General features: G+C 40.5%; 1 protein-coding gene across 1 annotated transcript; it reads right to left on the reverse strand.

The window, feature by feature from the left end:
* Positions 1–1083: 1083 nt before the first annotated feature.
* Positions 1084–21526, reverse strand: LOC110986690 (uncharacterized). The gene is made up of 7 exons (XM_022248791.2): positions 21352–21526; positions 11433–11555; positions 11016–11196; positions 9979–10308; positions 7091–7432; positions 4536–6919; positions 1084–3880 (listed from the first exon to the last, which is right to left on the reverse strand). The coding sequence occupies exons 2-7, from the start codon at positions 11508–11510 to the stop codon at positions 3584–3586; spliced, it is 3612 nt and encodes a 1203-aa protein (XP_022104483.2). The 5' UTR covers positions 11511–11555; positions 21352–21526; the 3' UTR covers positions 1084–3583.
* Between the last annotated feature and the right edge of the window lie 1675 nt (positions 21527–23201).

Genomic DNA, 23201 nt, shown 5'->3' on the forward strand with positions numbered 1-23201 from the left:
GTCTCTTCCGTTCGTGTCTGCGTCTTCGTGTCTTGCAGACAGTCTGCATTACAAACGACCATATTGAAACCAGGCTTTACATTTTACTCAAACCTTCACACCATACAGCAAAACCGGCTCAAATGCAGTACAATAATAGAGTTCCATATTAATGTTCCACTGTTTGCGTCCCCATTTCTTCTCATGAGTCATTTAAGTTGACAATTCTGGATGAAATCTTGATCAAGTGTGACAAATGGAACAAGCAAATTACTATAAACGCCACATGTCGGGCATTTTCAGACACCATTGCAGATATACAATTCAAAACAAGACACAAGACCAGCTCAACTGCAGTCTAACTGAGGGTTCTACATAAATGTCATCTTCCATTAAGAGTTTGGGTTCCACTTTTTCTGTCCACATTTCTTCTTATGAGTTATTTATGTTGGCAATTCGGGATGAAATTTTTATCAAGTGTGACGTATGTGAATGCGATAAGCAAACTTCGTTAACAATTTCTAATCACTATAACACGAAACCACTAATTCACAAATCTAACGTAACGTTCCCCCCTTTGATAATTAATCATCTGTCAATTGGATATGTATACCACGGCTATTACTCACTGTCCGTTCATGGATTATTTTAGAGATATCATTTAATATACAAATAAAGTGCTACGGATGTACATTAATTAACTTGCATGCAAAACAGTGACTTGAGAAACAAACGCTATAAAAGTTTATTGCGTTAGGTAATTGTCTGTTTGGATATCTAAAATTCACTAAATCTACAAGGTCCAGTTCATGGCGCAGTTCAATCGCTGATTGTGCGCTGATCACAGCAAAGGCAAGCTTAACTCCATCGGAGGCAAAAGGTTTCTGAAATCGGTGACCTTACACCAGACATCTCCAAGCTTGCAAAACCGCCCCAACGCTTAGGACATGAAATAATTAATGATTCAACAGCATGACTTTCTGCTACAGTGAGCATAAATGTTCTGGTAACCGTAAACTATGCTCCACATTACGCATCGTAATGGTTATAATCATCTTTATGTGCATCTGAATTAAATTTCATTTGCTGCTTTATGAGCTCCCTACAGGCAAAACAAATCGCTTCTAAGACTTATTAGAATATCTAAACAGACAATTTTTCAATATGTATATTCACAACGAAACATCATTATCGATTATACTTCATGTCAAACATCAACACAATACTACTTATTAACCCATCTACGTTTTAAAAACTTGCAGGGCAACATGCAATTGCGAATGCAGTGACCCAGTTTGATGCTCAGACATCAGCCTATACAACCTTTAATTAAAATGTCAGACCTTAACGATGTGGACTATTCTCATTGTCTCTTGTCACTGTCTCATTGCTTATTACTGATGTCGACGTTAGACCTTACATCCCATTAATGCATGTAATGTAAGGATGTCACACATGTATATCTGTAAGTAGACTGGTAAATGGCAAAGTACCCCCATGCGGCGGCGTGGTCATTCATCGTGTAGTCTGGGTACCAGACCCGATGATTCTGACTACTCTACGAATCAAGGCTCCAGTATCACTCAATGTCCACGTGACCAACGCTGGAGGAATTCCTCCAGTTTCTCGGAAATAGCCGAAATATTCCGAAGTCGTCCAGTCTATATTCGGCATGTTCGGATGGTACCGTTGATGTTCAGTTATTCCCGGCCGGGTAGGTAGATTAGCCGTTGAAAGTAAACTCCCGCATCCTAATGACAGCTGTTGAATCTACAATATTTGACTTTACACTGAAATCGAAAGTCTCCTAGGTAATCTCCCTAGAAGAGAAGCTAGGAAGAATCAGGACCTGACGACTGGCAAATACATACAGTATGTACCACTGTCGTGAAATAAAAAAAAACTGGGCTCTCAACTTGTGACCCCTGACCCTTGCGTCATATCTATTTATATCCGTGGGAGATCCCTGACCTAAGAATTTTTATTAAGAGTAGTCAAGGAATCTTTGGGCAGGGAACTAGATTATTCCTCGTGTTGCCGTCGCCTCCGCTATTGGCCGGTTCGCTTCGCACAATTCTTCACTCGAAATAATACCAGTAGAGATCCGATCTGGGTGTTTCGGTGTACTCAGTTTGAAATCAGGCATACCCCCCCCCAACACACACACCCACACACACACCGAAATAGAGCCCCTTTACTATACTTAACGCACATTATACATTATGATGTAAGCGATGTGTCGCGAACAACGAAAACAAAAACGTAGTCCTCGCTGAACAATAGCCAAAGCCAACTGGGGAAAGCTTAACAGTGAACAACGTCGAACGCAGCGTACTAAGGTAATCGGTGTAACTTCATGTAATTTACTTACAAAAATGTATGTGAATTGCACAAGAGAGAGGTTTCTACAACTGTGAGACACTACAATCGTAACTTTATAAATGTAGAAATATTATTGTCAACTTTTGAAGAAAATCGAATCCTGTATTACGTATCTGATACCATACTGTCCTTTGCAAGTCATGACAAGAACCCCTCAACAGACGGGACTGTTGCTTAATTAAGAAGATTTCCGTATTAGGCTACTGAAAAAATCACAGTCACTGAAAATGTTAAAATGCTGATAAACCTGACAGTTCAGGGAAACCTCATTTAAGTTTCTAGAGGCTTCATTCCTTGTTGCTGCTTTCTGATTGGCAATCAGTCACTATCGCCATGCCAATCCCAGTGGACATAATACGGCCTCTGCAAACATATCCCTGTTTCGAGAGCTGCCTGCTGGCTTGCAGTGTTTATTGGTGGGTGGGGGTGGTTGTGGGATGGGTATGTGGAAAGGGGCTAGGGCTTACATTTCAACAACTATTTTACTTGCAAATTCATGTTTAACCAAAAGGTAAATTGCCAGACTGCTTCGGTTTGTCATATTCGTGCCAAGGGAGCCTACATTCAACCTTTTCATGCACCAAAGGACAAGGGACCGTTCAAAGCCGTCCTCTTCACATCTGACGTTTTCAAAATTTGTATTTATTTTGTATTGCTTGGCTGCTCTCATGACGAACAAATGAACACATTCTGTGTGCAAATTTGAAGCACATAAGAATTAGCCACATCCAATGATACGTACAAGAATATTAAATTGCACTATGGCTATACCCGTTCGTTCGCTTTGGCACAAGTCCGAGGGCAAACACCTCTCAAAATATAACGTGTTTAAAATATGCAATGCGTTGTGAAAATTGCCATTTTTATGAAGGTAGGTGGAGTATTTCTCATTTTAGGTCTAGAGCCTGGTGGTACAAGGACAGGCACAAATGGATTCTATCCAAAACAGTGTCAGACTTACTGTAGACTAAAGTGAAAACCCTTCTTAAAACGCGGTTACAGCTGGGACTTAGTTTCATGTTGAAGCTTATGAGTTACTTTTAGTTACTGAGATTCCCTTATACTTTTCTGCTCAAAGTAGTTTCATTACAACCGGGTACGTGAGACTGAGAGATAATTGATCTCACCCAAAATACATGTAATATATAATAAGATGAACCCCAATGACTACATGTACATTTGCACTTAGCCTACACTTGTTACAGCTAAACTGCAGATATTTTTAGGTGAACTCCTCAACGGCAGTCCCTGCTCCCGACTTGCCATTGAAACTTCCCCTGGTGCTTATGGTATGGAGTGGCACATCGGACGCCGATTTTCTTTGCTCGGCGTTTCTGCAAGCAAAGCAGGAGAGACTTTTTCTCCAGAGCGCCCTCACGCGTTGATTTAGACAAAACGCCAGAAATATGAAGACCCCCTGCAGCGTGTTCACGATGACGCTGATGTAGGACAGGACCACGTGGCTGACGGCCTCAGACACAAAGGCGAGAACCCATGATGTGCCAAAAAGAAGCATTAGCTGATGATAAAGATATTGATGAAAAATTTTACTCGAAACTCCTGCCAACAAAAATCCTGTATCAGTCATGCATGAAAAAGTCAAGTAGAACCATACAAGTTACATTTCAAAGTTATTCTTGGAATCAATTGCCAAAAATATTCACAACATCATCATGGGCGTAAATCCCGGAAGAATGGGGGTATATATCCCCAACCACTTTTGAGGTTTTTTTGGGGGGTTGGGCTTGCCCCCCCCACACACACACACACTCATCCACACTTTTTTTGTGATGAGCAAAGGAATTTAAGCGGATTGTGAAGAAATGTTAGGATTTCCTAAAGACTAAAAGGTTTGCAATGTCACTAAAAAGGGGAAACAACTTTATAAAGCCATAAATATGCCATTCTGATGTAAAATTCGGCATGAATTTGATACACAGTACAGGTGTACATCTTTATCATAAACATTGCCCCTATGTTGTATATGGTGTCCCCCCCCAGCCCCCCACTTTTCAAATTTCAGTGACTGGGCAAGTCATCTCCCCACCTTTGCGCTTCCCTCCAAATTTCCAGCACAGATTTTCGCAACTGACCATCATTTTGGGCTACTTAAAGATTCCAAAGCCCGAATGTATCTAATTTTGTCATTTTACTCTCTTTGAAAATGGACCCACCTTCCCATATATCTTCAACTCATCAAACGTCTCCTCTATCTGTCGTCGAGTCCGCACCATCTTGCTGTCTTTCTTCGTTTTCCGTATCTTGAAAATGACGATGGCTAAGGCAACGGTGCTAACGAGGAGAGACAACGCAACTGGGATGCCAAAGACCACCAGTCGCACAGTCGTCTCTGCGATCCAGCACGGCTGTGACTCACTGTACATCGGTGGGAGGTCGGTGCAGTTGCAGAAATTCAGCAACAGGCAGATTGAGACAACTAGCAAAGCGCCACCCCAAGCAAAGGCCATGGAGACGAGCAAGCGACGACACTTTGGCTTAGATCTCCTGGAAGCTACCACCATGGTCCTACCAAATGTTCTGGCCACGTTGCAGGAAATTATAGCCATCCAAGCAAATGCAGACAGCCACAGCCAATGGCTCATCGAGGCAGCTGCCACACAGACGTACCCTTCCAACTGCAGAACCCCCGAAAGAACTGTAATGAGGATAGCAATAAAAAGCGCCCCCATGAGGTTCATATTGACGAGACCGCCCGTGTTTCTGAGTTCGGGGAACGCACAGTAAGTGACAAAGGTGGCTGCAAGCGCCAGAAGCGACAGGCAACTGCACACGACAGAGACCACGCCTAATGCAAAATTACCGAAGTCTTTCGGATCGATGGGTCCACACAGTCCCACCTTACCGTCGGGCAAGGGGACGTAATTCTTTACATTCCACAGGGACAACTGAATATAATCAAACATATACTCGTTGGGATGTAAGAGCTTAACATCAGAGCAGTTCTGGATCAATTCCAGGACATCAAGACACTCTTTTTGCACTGACAGCGACACACGACCAGCGGACTCCGCATAAACACCTCTTCCGATCCAAGTAAATAACTTCAGTACCGTAGAATCGGGAACGGATGTGTAATTGTTATCAATTGAAGTCTGAACTACACATTTCGCCTTCATCGAAGCATTTGAGCAAACATTTATTTGTGACAATGCAAAGGCTCCCTCTTCTAGATACATTGCGGCAGTTGTGATATTGCATGTTCTGAAGACAGACGAACTGTTTTCAAATATCGCCATTGCATTACCAAGGAAAGTGTTAATCTTGTCAATTGTCTTGACAAAGACAGACAGAGAAAATTCTTCAGGAAAATTTTTGACATCAAGGTCAGGGTCAAACACTGTACCTTGTAAGGGGACGGCCTCCCAGTACGAGGCAACATTGCCAAAACTCGTCAGAACCACAGCGTTACAGTTGTCGTCCAACAAAGAAAACCATTGTGAAGATGAGTTGTTGGGAGTCTGCAAACCATCCAGGAAATCACCATCCTCATTTGCGACACCGGACAAGGACAAATCAGTGCCACATTTGCCGGAAGAAGGAACAAAAAGCTGTTCCGGCGTACAAATGATGTTCTCATGATTTCCCCAGCCGAAATCAAATATAACCTCAATGGAAAACGTCTTAATACGGTTATTCAGCAAAGATCTACCCAGGCGCCATCTCCGGCCGACGACAGGGAATATGTCCAAGTTGTTGAAAGCTGGATATCTATCCCAAAGGTCCCATTTCTCGAGAAAACTGGGTAACCTGGGAGTGAATTTTTGTTTCTCACAGGTGGCTGTTGGTTGAACTGTCAGGTTATTGCACATCGCGCAGTGGGGGTTATGAAATCGGGAGCTACCAACCTTGACCGAAGCAAAGTAGTCCCTGCATGCGTCTTCAAGGGTCGTGTTCCTGTACTCTTCAAAGCAAGTCCCAGTCGTTTTGATTGGGCACCTCCTGGCAGCGCCCTGCAATCCAGAACTACTCCGCCGTGGCGAGAACATAATCCTCCCCGTCGGTGTACCCTTGATCGTCATGTTGAGGTGAGGATAGTGAGTTACATTGTTCCCATTTATGTATTCTATACTTGCTTTCCATGTGTGTAATTGTTCGGTTTTGATCCCGTGGCAAAGTGCACAAAAGACGTTTTTGTAGACGGCTCCCTCTACGACGTACACAGGAAGTATTCCAACCAGGTCGCCTAGGGCCGCTTTGCGTTCGCATTTCTGTCTCAAAAAGGAATCAGCCAACGTGTCTGGACAAGAACTCACCAAAGCGAAGCCTGTCAATTCGTAGTCGCTGCCGTAGCCTGGTACCCAGACGCACGAGTAATGCTCTAGGCTCACAGTATTTATTTGTATTTCTCCCCAGTCGGCAGCAGGGTTGCAGTTAGCTCGGTAGTCATAGCAACAGTCATTGAAGTAGACGCATGCATCGTCGCATTTGCAGACTTCGCCTTTCATAATTTCTGGGTCGAACTGGTCTGGATTACATTCATACCCACAGTAGTTTTTCTTACCACACAAGTAGGCAGGAACGTCAAACCTTGTCGTCACTGGGGAGGAAGTGACATCACTCTCACATTAACATGCAATTGAAAACAGATGTCAGTATACCGTTAAAACTTATGATCAACTGCTTGGATTGTAAAATTTAAAAATGCAGGTGTTTGAAGTTATCTTTTTTCAGGTTGTACGGTTTTTTGATAATGTTCGGTTATTCAAACCTTCCATGCACTCGACGTAGGGGAATCCTTCGCAGCTGAACTCGACGTCGGACACAAGGTTGCACTGTGACAGCTCAGTTTCGTTCCCGTGACAACCGACCGCTGATAGGAACATCGATTCTGGAACAAGACTGACATTTGTTCGAGATTCGCCACTGATCTGTGATTCAGTTACTCTCACTTGCCCGAAGAATCCAAGATGGCGGCATGCCACTTGCGAGTCTCGTCCGTCCCAGTAGTCTGAGCAGATCGCACCCCAGTCGTCGGTGGGCCTGAACCGGCCCTGCAAGACACCGGATCCATCATGCTTGCCGTCTACCAGTCTCAGCTGAATATTTGGTCCTTGCAGAAATGAAATGAAAAAGAACCTAAATGATGGGTGAAATAGGGCATTAAGAAAATGGAAATCCTACTACGTGTGTACTATGAGGAAATGCCCCCCCCCACACTAAATTTCCTTCCATTTTATCTTTCCCCAAATCTCGCCTTCTCTTCTAGCATTCCTGCATTCTCTTTAGGAGCTTAGATCTCTTAAAATTTAACGTTGAAAGTCCATTTTCAACAATAAATCCATCTCAGAACTTGTTGATTTAGTTGTACACTTAACAGCTGTTCCCGTGTATGTAAACTGTGCTATAAATAGGCTTGGTGTGCAATCCAACATGGTGGCCGGTCATGCTATTTATCGTCAACAAGCGTCAACACACACAACTAGCGTCAACAAAGCGTCAACAACTTGAAAATACCCTCTAAAGATTTAAAAGTGATTTTATCATATTTAGAGGCTCTATAAGATCTGCTACTGTGTAAGAGAAACATCGAATTCGCTCCCAGATTAACGCAGAAACATGAAACTTTTTCGCGATGTATGGGGCCACCATCTTTCTTTACTGCCGTCCACGCCAGAGTAAGGAAAGATGGCCACTGGTCGGGCTGTACGAGCAGGCCCGAATTTGTCGCTCAAATATAAAGACACACGTGTAACTTTTTAGATAAAATGGCACATTGAACATAATATGTAGGAGCCTTACTAATAATGTAAATATAAAATATTTCCATAGAAAAGCTTGAATATTTTATTGACGCTTTGTTGACGCTCGTTGACGCTTGTTGATGCTAAACAGCATGACCCCATGGCGGCTATTTAAGTGTAACTAGGAGCTTGTGGATGGGTTGAAAGGTCTTAAATTAATTCCAGACGACTGAGAATTTTAACTGATTTATGACATTAAAAGGTAGTTTGGAATACTTATTTAGGTTCTTTGCACATAAATCGGTCGATTTTGGTGGGATTTTAGAAGTTTTATAACTTTGATGACAACTCTGGACATTTTCGTCTGGTATGGTTATTAGTAGTCACTATTGAATATTCATATTGACATCACTGTCATTTTCTCCATGAAACGTAGGGCTTGTTTACATTGGATTTCGGGTTGTAAACACACCGGAAAAATGAGGTTTTTTTATTAATGTATTCCACAAGTAAGGAAAGTGAGAAGTTATAGAAAATTTCATGAAGATTAGCTTTTAGTCATTTGAGTGAGGTTTTGCTAGAATAATATGTGAAAAATTAAGGGAAATGCCGCGAATGAATTTGCCCACTGTGAACTTCAGAAGCAGTGGGCGTGGCCAAATTGTGTGAGTATAGTATGACGTTCCGCATGAGGCGCGCAGTTCAAAGGTACAAATGAGGTAAATTCTAGGTGAATCGGGACTAGTTGATGTTGGTCAGAGAGGTTTTAGTCATGGTGTTAAGCATATTTTGAGTTGGGGAGCTGAACCGGGGAGCATTAAACTCAGAACCGGGGAGTTTTTGCCAGAGGAGCTGGGGAGCTTTTGCCTGAGGAACTGGGGAGCTTTTGCCTAAAGTTTGTCTGGACGCCTAAAGTTTAAAGACGATAGGCTTAAACGATGCCTAGTTTTTTATCTATTGATTGAACAAGTTTATATGAAACCTTTTTTCAATCATTGACCAGGACAGGCGAGACCTAGTTACTTGAGACTACAGCGTTCAAGTTACCTCCCTTTGCCCCTCGGCAAACTGGAATGTTGCAGAGCTTGGCTTATTTTTTTGTCTCACTGGATTATTTTCCAAATAGAGAATGTAAACAGGAGTGCTGACTTGGTTGGGATTGCGGATTTTACAGTTAAAGAATGGTTCTACATGTGTTTTAAATTGCTGGAGTTCTGACTGCATTTATTTTAGTCTTTTCTCTCTTCGCTTGTTACTTCTCTAGAGTAATTGCGTCATATATTTTAAACCGGATCCACGTTCACCATCGTGAATTGCTAAACCGGAGAGGCGGAATGTTGGAGGTTTAGGCCTTTACGATTCCCCCTGGTGGCAGTATTATCCGGGTTTCATAAGGAGTCCCCCCCTCCTCTCTCTCTCTCTCTCTCTCTCTCTCTCTCTCTCTCTCTCTCTCTCTCTCTCTCTCTCTCTCTCACTCTCTCTCTCTCTCTCTCTCTCTCTCTCTCTCTCTCTCTCTCTCTCTCTCTCTTTCCGTCTTCCTCCACAGTACATCTACACTCTGATTTTAGAAGAGATTCCGACATTCCGTGTACTTCAGACAAGACCTTCCACAATCGGTTAAAATAAATCATTTAAACTAACAAAATCCGACAGATCATCTTCTCCTGATGAGTTTCAGAGCCACAGTATGAATAGAAAGGTACTTTAACACATCTGTATGTTGCATTATAGGGTCACAACTTACATATCATCCCTAGGTTGAAGATAAGGTGAAATGTTTTTTCCATTGCCGATGGGAATCTGTTCCTGGCAGCTCAGTGTAACGGTCGTGTTTCGCTCAACAACAGCCGTTTAACTTAGGGAACATGACAAACCCAATTCTTGAAATCAATGACGGGGATTTAAAACTGCTTACTTTGGTTAGTGCACATCAATCCCGCGTAATTTCGGCAAGACGAGTGATGCTGCGAAAGATAACAATTAGTTAGGTTGTCCTCCTGTCCACTGCAGAATGCACCATGCAGAAAAATAGAGTAAGTGTTCCTCAAAATAAATTTGGGCACAACAAAGGCTGAACCTCGAACAGTCACAGGGTATCCAAGATGGCGGCAGGCCAAGTAATGTGCATGCCGAGAGCCCAGCCAGTCGTCACCACAAACTAGTTGCCACTGCTGTTTGTCGTTGCACCGAGCTTGAAGGATGCCCTCATCTTCGTGGTAACCATGCTCCAGTTTCAACTCAAAATCTCGATATGTGAAGGAAATATACAGAATGCGACATGTTAAATCATAAGCTTTATCACTGTAAAAAATAATGTTAGGACTTGATCGATTTCTATAACATGAAACTAGGTTTGCAAGTCCTAATAAAGAACGGCAATTCAGTCGAGGATTACCGTATGCATCGTAACAAAAGGTACTATACAAGAGATTATTCCAATAAATGAACGTAGTGCTAATTAATTCACTCAGTGCATTAGTCCACCGTCCTTACAGAGGTCTGAGATAGAAATGATCTAGTTTAATAACTTGAGCGTACGTCAGAACTACAATTAAGGACGTTATTTAAGCACCAGTGGGCTACTTCAATCAATTAATGGGTTTGCCGCCGGGGTGGCGTAACCCAACTATCGTTATTTCTGCTGGGGGTAATTTGGTTTTTATATCGTCCAAAATGGGTCATGGTGGTACCTTTAGCTGCAGTTATACTGGTGTGACGATGGGAAAAGACACACTAAAGCATTATTAAACAGATGTTACATACTCAACTCCGTCAGTATTAAAACAAAGAGGGATTGCAGCCTGTAAGCCCACTAAAAATCTCTCCAGCGTGTTCTGCACGTCAGTAAATTTTGTTGAGGGACAAAATCCGGCTTTTCGGACATTTTCCTTAATTAGTGTATCCAAACATATTGTACAGAACGGCAGGGGTTGAACAAATGCCTAAACTTACCCGAGTCGCATGTTAACCAAAGAGCATCGTCCAGCGTACATGTTGGTTCAAACCCGAATTTCCCCAACGGAAAGGCAGCCAAAGAATGCAACAGGCTTGCATTTACTGGGCTCACATTCAGCTTGTGGACGCTACAAAAGACGCTGTAACCCGGCGAGTTTACAAAGGAGAGGGGCCTCAACTGGAATCATAAAGCGAAATTGGGTTCAATTTAATGACAAAGTTGGGCCAGAAATAAGAGATGGTTCCATCCTGGGTCTCATCAGACTCAGTGCTTCATTTTTTAACCAGCTAGACGCAAGATGGTCTTTCTCTTCAATTGGACAATTCTCCTCCTACATGCCAAATGCCATGGCTCTGAGACAGAGCAAAGAATTTTGGCCACAAGAAACCCGCAGCGGCTTATGTATTACTGACCCAGCACTGCCGAATACTCCAAGCTGCAGAAGGTGTGCCACTCGTTGACGGCTCCACGGTACTGGAAAACGCCCTCATTCGGTGATGCTCCACCTAGAAGCCGGGTGAAATTGTCATTTCCCTCTGGAACAAAATTCAAGTAAATGCGTAGAGCTGTTATATAGAGTGACATTATCTCAGCGGCAAACGTTGAACCTGCTGCGCACGATCAACAGACCTTCCACACCAAGTTGATTTAGAGCAGTGGCGTGACAGGGGTCAAAATTCTGAAGGGGAAACTTGTGGTGTGAACGTTTTCAAGGGGCACCAAGCAAATGAACTTCAGTTGAATAAGCTTTCTTTCTGGGTTTTGTTGGGGGGACGCCACGAGGGTGGGGCACAGACATCATAGGGGAGCAAGTGTACCCAGTGGCATGCACGAAGTCACGCCACTAATTTCACAACGTGAAATGTATCCATTCTGGGACTGATCAATCTTTCAGATTGAGAATTGGAAGTTTTCAACCTACTCAATACACCATCACCATACTCAATCACCATGCATGTTCCACACTGATACAAATATTCCCATTTTTTTTACCATGTATGTCCAAAAAACTGTTATTGCTGAGCACATCACTTCATTAAAATGGATACAAATAATAGGAAGAGGTTCTATAGTAAAGATTGCGGTAACACCATGTATTTATCTCTTCTTTGAGTATGTGTGGTTCTGAGAAGAACCGGAAAATAACTCGACGTTTCGAACAGTGTACTCTGTCCGTCTTCAGGAGACTGCAGGATTCTAACTGGGAGTGGAGCTTATATGGTGTAGAGAGGGATCCAGATGTAGGGATTAGCTCAGTGAGGCGTTAAGGCGGGAACAATGGATGCTGCACTGGATCCTGGGGCTGCATGCCCTGTGTGTGTGTTTACCGGAGCGTGCATCGAACGATGGTATCCCCGCCGCATTAGAGAAGCCATGGAAATCATCAAGCACGACACAGTTCCCCAAGACATCGGCTTCAACATCAGCGATATCTGGCGCCCCATCCTCACATCCCAGTCCAATGGGTCTCCTATACCCTAGGACTCCCTAGTTAGGTTTCCCCCTCAGTCAGCCTATGGGTCTTCTATACCCCTTGGCACCCAGCTATTCACTCTCCCACTGCCAACTCCAACTGACAAAAGAATGTTCCCGCCTTAACGCCTCACCGAGCTAATCCCTACATCTGGATCCCTCTCTACACCATATAAGCTCCACTCCCAGTTAGAATCCTGCAGTCTCCTGAAGACGGACAGAGTACACTGTTCGAAACGTCGAGTTATTCCCCGGTTCTTCTCAGAACCACACATACTCAAAGAAGAGATAAATACATGGTGTTACCGCAATCTTTACTATAGATCTAGTTTCTTTCACCATGAAAACCTTTAAGTCTTCTAGGAAGAGGTTCATTATGAGCGATGTATACTATTGGTAAAAGCTTACTAAAAATGAATGCTATAAAATATCCTCTGTTTAGGCCTATACTTTGCTTCAATAAATTCAAAAAAGCTTGTAAGCGCCCTCAGCGTACGTCAGGATTCTGGTACTCCCCTCTGCGCTGTAAATTGTTCATGCATGGTCGAAGGCCATGGCAGCATTGTTGACTTTTCTGAATTCACAAATACACGTAATCATTGCTTTTCATCTATTTTGATTTTAACCTTACTGATGCGAAGAAACTTGCAGAGTGATTTTCTGTAATTTCGTCCGAAATGAAATTATTTATATTTAATTACAAAATAATGATGTAATTATAAGTAATAATTATCATTACCGCTAATGGGTCATTAGGAGACATTCCCATAAGAATACGCACAAAATTTTTCCAACTTAACTTTACCGTCCCATAATTCAATATTCCCGAGTCTGATCTGAACGAAACTTTGTATGTTTTCATTTTAGACCCTAATCCATCATCTCTCAAAATATGGACCGTAATATTCCTTCTGGTAGTTTGAAAATTGGGAGACACTGAAATGTCTCCCTTAAAGCCAATGTCTCCCTAATGCTGAAAAATTTACCACAAAATGTCTCCCAAATGACCTATTTGTAAATACTTAATTATTTGCTAAGAATCCTTGCTTCATATCACCTCCTGCTTCCACTGGTAATCTCCATTCTTCACCCTATGTATTGTGCTATTTGCTTCTTTCTCCTTTGATGTGATGAGTGGACATAAATCAAATCAAATCCATATGGCGGATCCAAATGTGTCTTATTGTTAGGTCAAGTTTGTCTCAGCTTTTTAAATGTTTAAGCTTTTTTATGGCGCTCTGTATTTATTTTATCGCAAATGTTGGTCTTAGCCCCATAGTTTGGATTGAATTCTGATTTCGTCCCTTGATTTGGATATTTCACTCAGTAGTTTCTTTCTATTTACATGTAAATGTCTTCGTTATTATTTGATTTAAATCTAGAAATTGTGCTTTTGAAATCCTTGTGACCGTTACTTTCAAAGATTATGTGTGTATAGTAAGACTATTATTCTGAAAACAGTAAAATTATTTTTTTACCAATAAACATCAGGTATTTGGTGAATCACAGTTAAAAGCAACAATGGAATCAAGTTCAGTGGGGAGATAAATTTAGATCAAGCATTCTGCAGGCCACATTAAATTAACCTTATTGCATCACCATACAGTTTTGTATCACAATCCTTTTCTAATGGTCGTCTCAATGGTCTTAACGATTCAGAATTTTAATAGCCCTGTATCTCTACCTCTCAGTTTCCACAAAAAGAAAGAGAAGCCTGAAACATGATGAAACTTTGTAATGTTGAGTGAATCTCACACCGTCCACATGCTCGCCCAGTCGCGAAACCTTTTCAGTTATCAAATACGATGCACAGAAGACAGAATTTAGTCCGTTTAAAGGGACCATGAAATAGAAACATTTTACTAAATGGTACTTAGAGCAATGGAATTGCACCTCTGGGTTTCCATTTACCAGATTTAATTTTTTTGTTTTGCAATTTTAGCCCATATTTTGGAGCTTTTTTTATATATCTACTAATGCACATTTGCATATTCATGAGCAAAACTGCGATGTCATCAGAGGCACCAAGCTTTAATGTTGCAATGATTTGTGCACAGAAAATTTCTAGATTTTTTAAAACACTGCTATCGTAGATTTCATTTCCGTTGGCAAATCATTGCTGTGTAAGTATATACCAATAGCAACAAGCAAGCAAGCACCTTTTCACAGGAATGTTTTCAAATTTGGATTTCGCAATTTGAATATAAAAACATGCAAACTGAACCATGTCTTCTTTGATTTACATCAAAGGAAAAGCGCCCTCACTTGTCCAGAAATGCTTGATCAGTTTGGAATGTTTAAAAAGTGCACTTTTTTGTTCACGTAATAAAAAAAAGTCAAACAGTCTTCATATATTTAAGAAGTGTACAGAGATACATAAAAAGTGATTCTAATAGCAATTCATTTCATGGATCCTTTAACAATTCAGACGGAAGCCATTCATACATTCATAAGGCAATGCCAAATGGAATTCCACAAGGCACAGGTAACCGTACTTCTATCTTTTATCTAAACTCCGCTTTAGTAATTGTTTGACGTATACCCTACAGAGTAAACACAAAAAAACGAAACCATTACATTTTTCTGGCCCGCTCGTTTAATCATCTTCCGTATTATTTATTAACCAGCATCGTTAATTTACACGTACGATGAATGCAAAAAGTGCAGCACTCATTTATAAAGCAATTATTGTGGGATCAACAGTTTCCCATACAAACGAACGGGAAAATGTTAACTTCTCCCTGCTGGTTTCTCATTGACCACTGCCAAATATCAATGGACAACCAATAGTGTACAATTTAAAATGAGCTTTAAGCTTTTTGCTCTAAGACAGTCTGTAGGCGGTAATATTCTTTTCCCAGGGAGGTCGTCATATCATGCCTATATTTTTCAAACAATTCAGCAATTTTTGAAGGAAAAGTTGAAATTTTGGGCAACTGAAAGAAACATTTGCCTTACACAGACTCTCGGGAGAAAAACACCACTTGTAAATTGAACCAATACAAGGTAAGCCAGGAAAAATGAACCCAAGAGAGTCGAAGCATGGATCAGTTTATTCATAGTTAACACGGAATCACCAACGAGGCTACTGCTGAGGCTCGATAATATTGGCTTAAACTCACAACGTTTTTTTCAAAAACGTTTAGAAAGTTTAGCGACACAAGTGTTCTTTGTACGTGAGTAAATTAATCAATGATTGTTATATCAAAACTTCTTTTGAAACTTCTGGCTTATTCACGACAAAATCGCATCATTTTCGTAAATATGGACCGATGATGGATTCGGATTTTGTGATTGGTTTAGAGAAGGTATTTTCCAATCCGATGTCCGCGTTTTTATCTTGAAAAGACCCCCTCTTAAGATGTTTGCACCGTTTCTAAAGTATGAGTATTAAAGTATTAATCCAACCTTCCACTGCAACATGCCACGAGGCTAACTTGACCTCCCCCCCCCACCATCTCGCTGATTACACCACTATTATGGATCCCAAACTGCTCCGTAGCTAGGCCACGATGCAAAAAGAAAAACAATTAAGTTGAACAAATTGAAAAATTCATCAAGGCTCGTTGTTCAGGAAGGGCTCAGACATACACTATGGATAACTCATATCATTTCGTCTGGTGGTTCCTTTTTTCTTATGCAATTCTTTTTGAGCAATCTCTGTCATTTTTATGCTCCTAATAACGTTGTAGTTTTATGTTTTAATGGTTTTTAATGCTTATGTTTCAAAACTCTTTATATAGGCTAGGCCTATTTATATTTTCCGAAATTCCCGTAATTTACGGTTCGCCGCTGCAGGTGATTTTTTGATAAACAAGTCAATCATTCAGCACCCTAACAGGGTCAGTGAGACGTTTTAATAAACACAAAGACCCACCCAAAACCACTTTTGTTTTCTCGCATCATTTTTTCTTTTATTATTTTTCAAAAGAATTTTGGCTCATTTGGTGACATGGCCCTGTTGCCTCCACCCCAACATCCGCCCTTACCTGAAAAGTGGCTTGGATTGACTTTTAATAACAATGTGAACTTCAAACTGGCCCTTGTCTCGCACCTGTTCCGCGTAAGTTGTGTTTTTCGTTTTATATGCGACACTTTAAGTTATCTCTAATTGTTGTCAGTAATTGCTATTGAATTATTTAAGTCATTGTGCACAGAGACCTTATAAATGATAATACTAATGTTTGTATCTTCAGGATTGGACGCATTGTAATGAATTACACCGTTATTGCAATTGCCATAAATGTTTCACAATCGAACGCAAACTAGTCGCCACAACCTTATCTTTCATTTTTTTTCAACAGTAAAGGAACTGGATTGATGTGGAGCAATACATGCAGTTCAACATTATTCACAGCGTATGGTTCACCATTTTAAGTAATTTGAAAAATACAATTTTGAAAATGTGGAGATATATGATCTCACAAAAATATTCACCAGGACACCAAGGTAAATATTAACAAAATCAATGATGGATCAAGAACCAATTTTAGGGGGAGGGACTTGTTTTAGGGAGGGCCAGAAATTTGGGAATGTTTTATTTGTGTGTCCATATATAACCTTTTTTTGGGTAAGACAGCACGTTGGAACTTTTTACTTGCTTTTGGAAGGAAGGGAAACGAGTATTCCAAAAATGGCTCTTTTCTTGGGAGACATGACCCCTGTTGTCGGCCTTAAACGCACATTTAAGACCGGTCAAGCACATTCCCTTATTATAGGCATTTGCATTGCAGTTGTTAATTCATTCCTTTCATTACCTTATTCTAATGTAAAATCTGTGTAACGTACCAAGATCTGTAAATATGCGCGTTAACTTGTCAACGTTGGTTTTACGTTGGCGTTGGGTGAGTACCAGTGATTCATGCTCTTTGTCACTTCTACGTTAAGATGGCGTTGAAGGTATGTTTTTGTATTAATTCGAACATGGTCAGTGATAAAACGTTGAAGCAATGCTTATATTTAGTAAGCAGTGTGAATTGAACAGAGCTTCAGTAAACGACGTTGAAAATCGTTTGTAGTGGGCTAGGCGAGGTTGATTAAACATTGTTCATCAAACAACGTTAACGCATCCTTAGTAGGCTTAAGCACGGGCCGTGGTTTAAGTGTCCTTGGATTGCCTACCAATGCTAAAACAACGTTTTCTAAGTATAACAAGAACAGTTCGCTTTATGTTACTACGTTTTCTTTTTCCGTAGTTCAAGGAAGAGCGTGATATCGTCGTTTGCCAAAGGCTATCGCAGTTGGCTGGAACGTACACTCTAAAACTCTGAAGGAACGTTTGCTCAAGGTTGGTTGAGCCCTGGATCATGAAACCACGTCAAATCATCTTTTGTGGAAGGTAATCACAGTACCTCGGAACGTAATACATGTACATTTAAAAACGTTCAAGGAAAGTTTGCATAGGGTTTACAAGGTTGGTTGAAATGTGGTTAATGGGATAATGTGAAATCATCGTTTGAAAGGTTAACAAGGTATAGTTAAACCTCGGTTTACTAATCAACGTTGATTAAAGCAGCGTTTGCGAATAAGGTTAGCGAGTTTGGTCGGAACGAACGTGGTTCATCATATTGCATTAGAAAATAACGTTTGTTCAAGGTTTTTATGGTTGGATTACGGGCCACCAAAAAGGTACTTTAAAAACTTTATGGAATGATTCATTAATTTGCTTCTAATATTAACCACACTATTCAAAATGGCTTTAATTCTTATTGGCTCCCTTCATTCAGTAGATCCTGCATGCACTCATTAAAGATAAGTACAATGTGCTAGCAAATATGGCACTGAATGAGTCTAATCAATACTTACAAAAACAAATACTAACGTAAATGGAAAAGAAATACCGTTATAATACTGTGCAATGTGGCACATAAGCAAGGGTTGGGTAAGTGCTGATATTTCTCAGGACTTTCTCCTCTGAGTTTTATACAGAAATATTAATGGCCCAAACATGTTCAGATTTAATGAAGGTTTAAACATTGGAATTTTCTTGTAACGACTCTAAAAGTTGCCAACGAGAAAGTTGGCCTTATGACATTGCCCATGGGCATAAATCCCGGGGGAAGGGGTACCACACACCCCCTCTGCCTTTTGAGTTGGGGGTGGTCTGTTGAATCACAACCCCATATACACAAACACATTTCTACATAAGAAGTTTGGATATTCCTTTGTTATCCTATGGTTAAGGTATGCTGTTGTTCCTCCCACTAGGAAAACTTCTTCGAGCTGGATTTTTGATGATGATTTCGTGGACTGTTCCTCCTCATTTCGCCACGGATAACCTTGACCCCGAAATGCCCCTGAAACTGTTTTTAAGAGAGGGGGAAACATTGTGTGGACGTGTGCGAGTCCACACAACGCCATCGAACCCTACATTATGTGGACTTCTTTTGTGCAGAGGTCCATATATGTATGGCACGCATGTACATATTTTGATCAAGAGACGGGCCGTTAAATCTCCTCCCCCCTTTTTTTGTGGTGATAAAGATAAGGCGGATTGTGAAGATTTTTTCGGACTTCCAAAAAGCAAAATGTATTAATTATCATGCAAAAACGGGAGAGCCACAAAAAACCATATGCCATTCTGACGTAAGATTCTTCAGAAATGCAATACATATTACAGATGCACATCTTTATCATGAACATCGCCCCCATAATCATAGTGTCATATGGCGCCAGCACACACCCCTCCCCCGCTTTTATTATTCCTACGGATGGGAAAGTGTCCCTTTCCTCAACCCCCGCCCCCCATTTTCCGGGACAAATTTAGAATGATTTATAATTAGCTTGAAGAATTTTTGTTCAACAACTAACTGTAGGCGGTAGGTTTTTCTCCAGGGGGGTCATTTGATATACAGTTTCATGGACATATTTTTTGGATAGCTGATAAGCGAAATATGCCTTCACAAGCTTTTTGGAGAAAAAACACGTGTAGCACGAATACCAAAATGTTTTGAAAATGAACCAAAAAGAGTCGATTCAGAGATGCGTTTACCAATAGTTAACGTGGTCTCGTGCTGCAGTGACTCGAAGTCTTATGGACAAGTGATGCATGAATCCAGGATTTCCGTCCGGTTGGGAAGTGGAATTTTTAAAATAAGTCTTTCTTTTTTTCAGCTTAAAAAGATATCCCGGTAGAATACCTGCACAGTTAGCATGCCACAAGGCTGATTTGCCCCGCCCCAACAGCAAACCTGTCAGGGCCCCCCCCCCCACTGCTTTGCAGCCAGGCTTTGATATCGAAAACAGTCTTATTCATTTTTCATCGAGCTATGTTATTCAGGGATGGTTCGGATAATTCCCTTCACGTTCTCAATTACTTATTTTGATGGTTTGGACGAATTTTTCCCAACTTAAACGACCCCAAAACTCGTCGAAATTTTAACGTGGTGTTTCTCAAGTAATATTTTGGAAAAAGTACGTAGAGATCCGTAAGAAACGAATTTCATGAACGACCTTTCTGGCAATGTTTTTGCACGTTTATTTTCCATTATACGTGAAAACGAAATTTCACAATGTTATAAAGATTTGCGTTCCTGCAGGTGACGAATTCCAAATTCAGTCGAGTTGACCTGACGCTCTTCTTGAGATTAGATTATACTTAAGTATCTTTCATTAACGCAGATTCTTCTTTGAAGTTAATTTTTTTATATGAACTGTAAAATGCTCAAGACATTTTGATCTGTTTTATTTTAGCTTTTACCGAGAGATTTCCCATAGATTATAATTTTGTAACTTCATCTGCGTAAGAGAACACAGAATTACACTGGTCTTGATGTATTTTAGATTCTATAGATTAATGTGCTAGCAAGTATTTTACAAAAGCCTTTCTCCGATATGATTTTGAGAAGTGATCAAAACCGTTGGGAACGAATACAATGTCGTTTTTCCTATCAATCTATCAATTGGTCACGGACAAGCGCCAAAAAGGGACTATATTTAGGCTCTACGATTATGCAAAATATTACCGTTAAATGTGCAGTATCGTACTGTATTTTGAAACATTAATCCACAGTAAACGAAGTTAACAGTAAACTAACGTGTTTGTTACGCGTATTAATGTACTTTTGTGAAATGCAATACAATACCGTTTCTTGAACAATAATGTTTTACACCGTAGGCCTAAGCTTTGACCCGATTTGCATGTTGACACGAACAGGGTTTTATTGCTTTCCCAAGTATTTTTGCAATTTTCTATTCTTTATCCAAGCATTTGATGTTATTTTAACACCTGTTCGTGCTCTTCGGGTGTAGTTTTGCACACAAACACCATCCAATGCCTAAAGAGATAAAGTTCATATGAAAAATGATACATTTGACGTTTTCGTGTACCAACCATGGTTACATACTATTATACATGTACTATGCATATTATGGGCCGCAATTCAGGTTTTGGGGTGCCTAGTAAGAGAGTCGTGTTTTATATGCAATCATACTTGAGTATGCGCCTGCGCTACAAGTAAAGTACTACAAAAATTCTCAGGAAATAAATTAAGCTGTACAGGTGAAGGTTGAATCACTGTAGTACGTTATTGGTATTAGTATTTATGTCTAGGTGTCAGTTAGTACTAATTGCCAATTTTTATGTTCAAATTTATCGTACGTTTAAAACTTGAATTGTAACGAACACTTAAAACCTACTGGTTGGAAATTATTTTAAATCATTTGGCAAAATAATATTCCCAACAAAACATCGAAAGTTGGCCTTAAAGCATTGATATCATCAAAATAAATTGACTGAGAGGTGAAAAAGACACATGAGATCAAAAACATGGAGCCACCGCTCTGACGTTTTCTTGTTCGGGGGGGGATGATAGTCTAGGATGCTGAAAATTGACAAATCACTATTTTGAAATAACTTACCCCATTGCGCGGCAATTTCTGCTCCTCCAAGGGATAAGATTAAAACCACGGAGCAAACACAGACGTCTGTCATGCGAAACATGGCGAGGTCCAGAAAATCTCTTCTTTTAATACAATGGCGTACTAATAACAGTGGCAAACGGAAAACAGCATCGGCCCTATGTAATGCCCATTGGTCGCATTGCACAACCCAAGTGCCCAACTCGGAGGACGACTGACAAATTTATATTAGGTGAAAAGCCATCCGGTGTGTCAACACAGCCTGCACTGATTGGTCTGAAGCAATGAGCGCTGCAAAGAGGAGCTCAGTGATTGGCTGAGTATAGTACAGGTCGCGTCGAGGAGTGACTAGCACGTATGAGGTGGCACAGAATACTTTGTACTTGAGTTTCTGCATTTCGTCTCCTCTACATGTATTGTGAGTGAAATATGTACAGGAGTTTCTGCAGTGATGTCAATGCCGATCAACGCTACTATGACGCAAACAATTACAAGTATTATCAATATTTTTCCAATATATCGTCATTGTTTCACAATTAAGGAGACAATATTAAAGAGACCACAGTTCTCACCGGAGAGTAAAATAGGTTTCAAGAAAATCGCATTTCAAGTTGGTCTGTTTATCAAACGCTTAGTTCCCCAGTATTAAGCATTCCTTTGACTTAACCAATGCTACTCTAATAAAGAGAAGGTCTTAAATGATACAAAACTGCAAAATAATATTTATAGATATCAATTACAATTGGTAAACTGCTAAGCGTTTTCTCGAACAGACACTTTTGTCTGTTCGAGAAAACGCTAAAATTCGTGTGACTTTTGTCTTTCGTGCCTGCAGTGAAAATGGCACACTCAGAATATGTGTTTGCCATAGCACGTACCAGGCGCAAAATTTATGGTTAGTGTATGCATTTCTGAAGTAAATTTGTCTCTTCGTGAAAGCGCCAAAACGAGTTTGACCCTTAGTTTTGTCCCTTATTGCTAACGCTTTATCTATGGAAGACGACTTTATCTCTTCGTGAAAACGAAAAATGCGGTTTACATGAATTTTGCCCCAGGAGATGGTCGTAATTTGTCTGATTTTAGTAGATTTCGTAAACAAAAATGATTGCACCAGTAGGCATCACATATAGCTTGGTTAATTTTGCAAAAGAAAACAGAGGTTTTAAAGAAAAAATCATGACATTGGGCCAATGTTTTTGTTTGTGAAAGTTTACGGGAATTTGTTGACACCTGTGGTTGTCAGGTTGGATTCCGCTTAAATTTACGGGATACTCTCTTCAGTATTCTGCAATGGGAACAGTCGGGAGATAGAAAATTGAGTAAGGGCTATATGGCAACTGCCTATACATGTACTTGTGTGGAAAATTAAAGATATGTAATAACTTTCAGTCAACCTGTAAAGGAAATTCCCATGGTGATGGCTGACAGAGGATTACATTACCAATCGGCTAATTGTGACGAAAGATGTATAATGGAATGAACAAATAGAGAATAATTAAAGGTTAATATACTACACGCACAGCAAGCACCAAACACCAAGCACCTAAGGATCAATTAGATAATTAGCTAATTAATGTTAATTAGGGCAAAATTGTATCTTGTGAACCGTACGTCCTAGAACAATGGGACCAAGAGTAAATTGTCACTTTTCTCAAAACACACATTTTTGGTGTAAAGTCCAAACCTCTCAGACCCTAGGATCAATTACATAATTAATTAATCAATGTTAATTAGAGCAAGACTAATTCTTAACACAGTAATGGAATTTTGTACTGTATCTTGAGAAACTTTGCGTCCTACTCATTAGTTCCCAAAGACTTTCTGACTTTCTGACCTACTTCGCTGTGTGG

Source organism: Acanthaster planci, linkage group LG02 (genome assembly GCF_054643075.1).
Source record: "Acanthaster planci isolate LZ-2023a linkage group LG02, COTS_SCS, whole genome shotgun sequence".
Lineage (NCBI taxonomy): Eukaryota > Metazoa > Echinodermata > Asteroidea > Valvatida > Acanthasteridae > Acanthaster > Acanthaster planci.

What these genes read in the sequence shown, in the direction of transcription:
- LOC110986690 (XM_022248791.2), bottom strand. Translation starts at nt 11,510, where the DNA reads ATGAGGGCGTTTTCCAGTACCGTGGAGCCGTCAACGAGTGGCACACCT. An exon ending in CTACGTCGAGTGCATGGAAG is followed by an intron (nt 6,920 to 7,090) that starts GTTTGAATAACC and finishes CTTCCTCCCCAG; the next exon opens with TGACGACAAGGTTTGACGTT. An exon ending in AGTTGAAGATATATGGGAAG is followed by an intron (nt 3,881 to 4,535) that starts GTGGGTCCATTT and finishes CTTTATCATCAG; the next exon opens with CTAATGCTTCTTTTTGGCAC.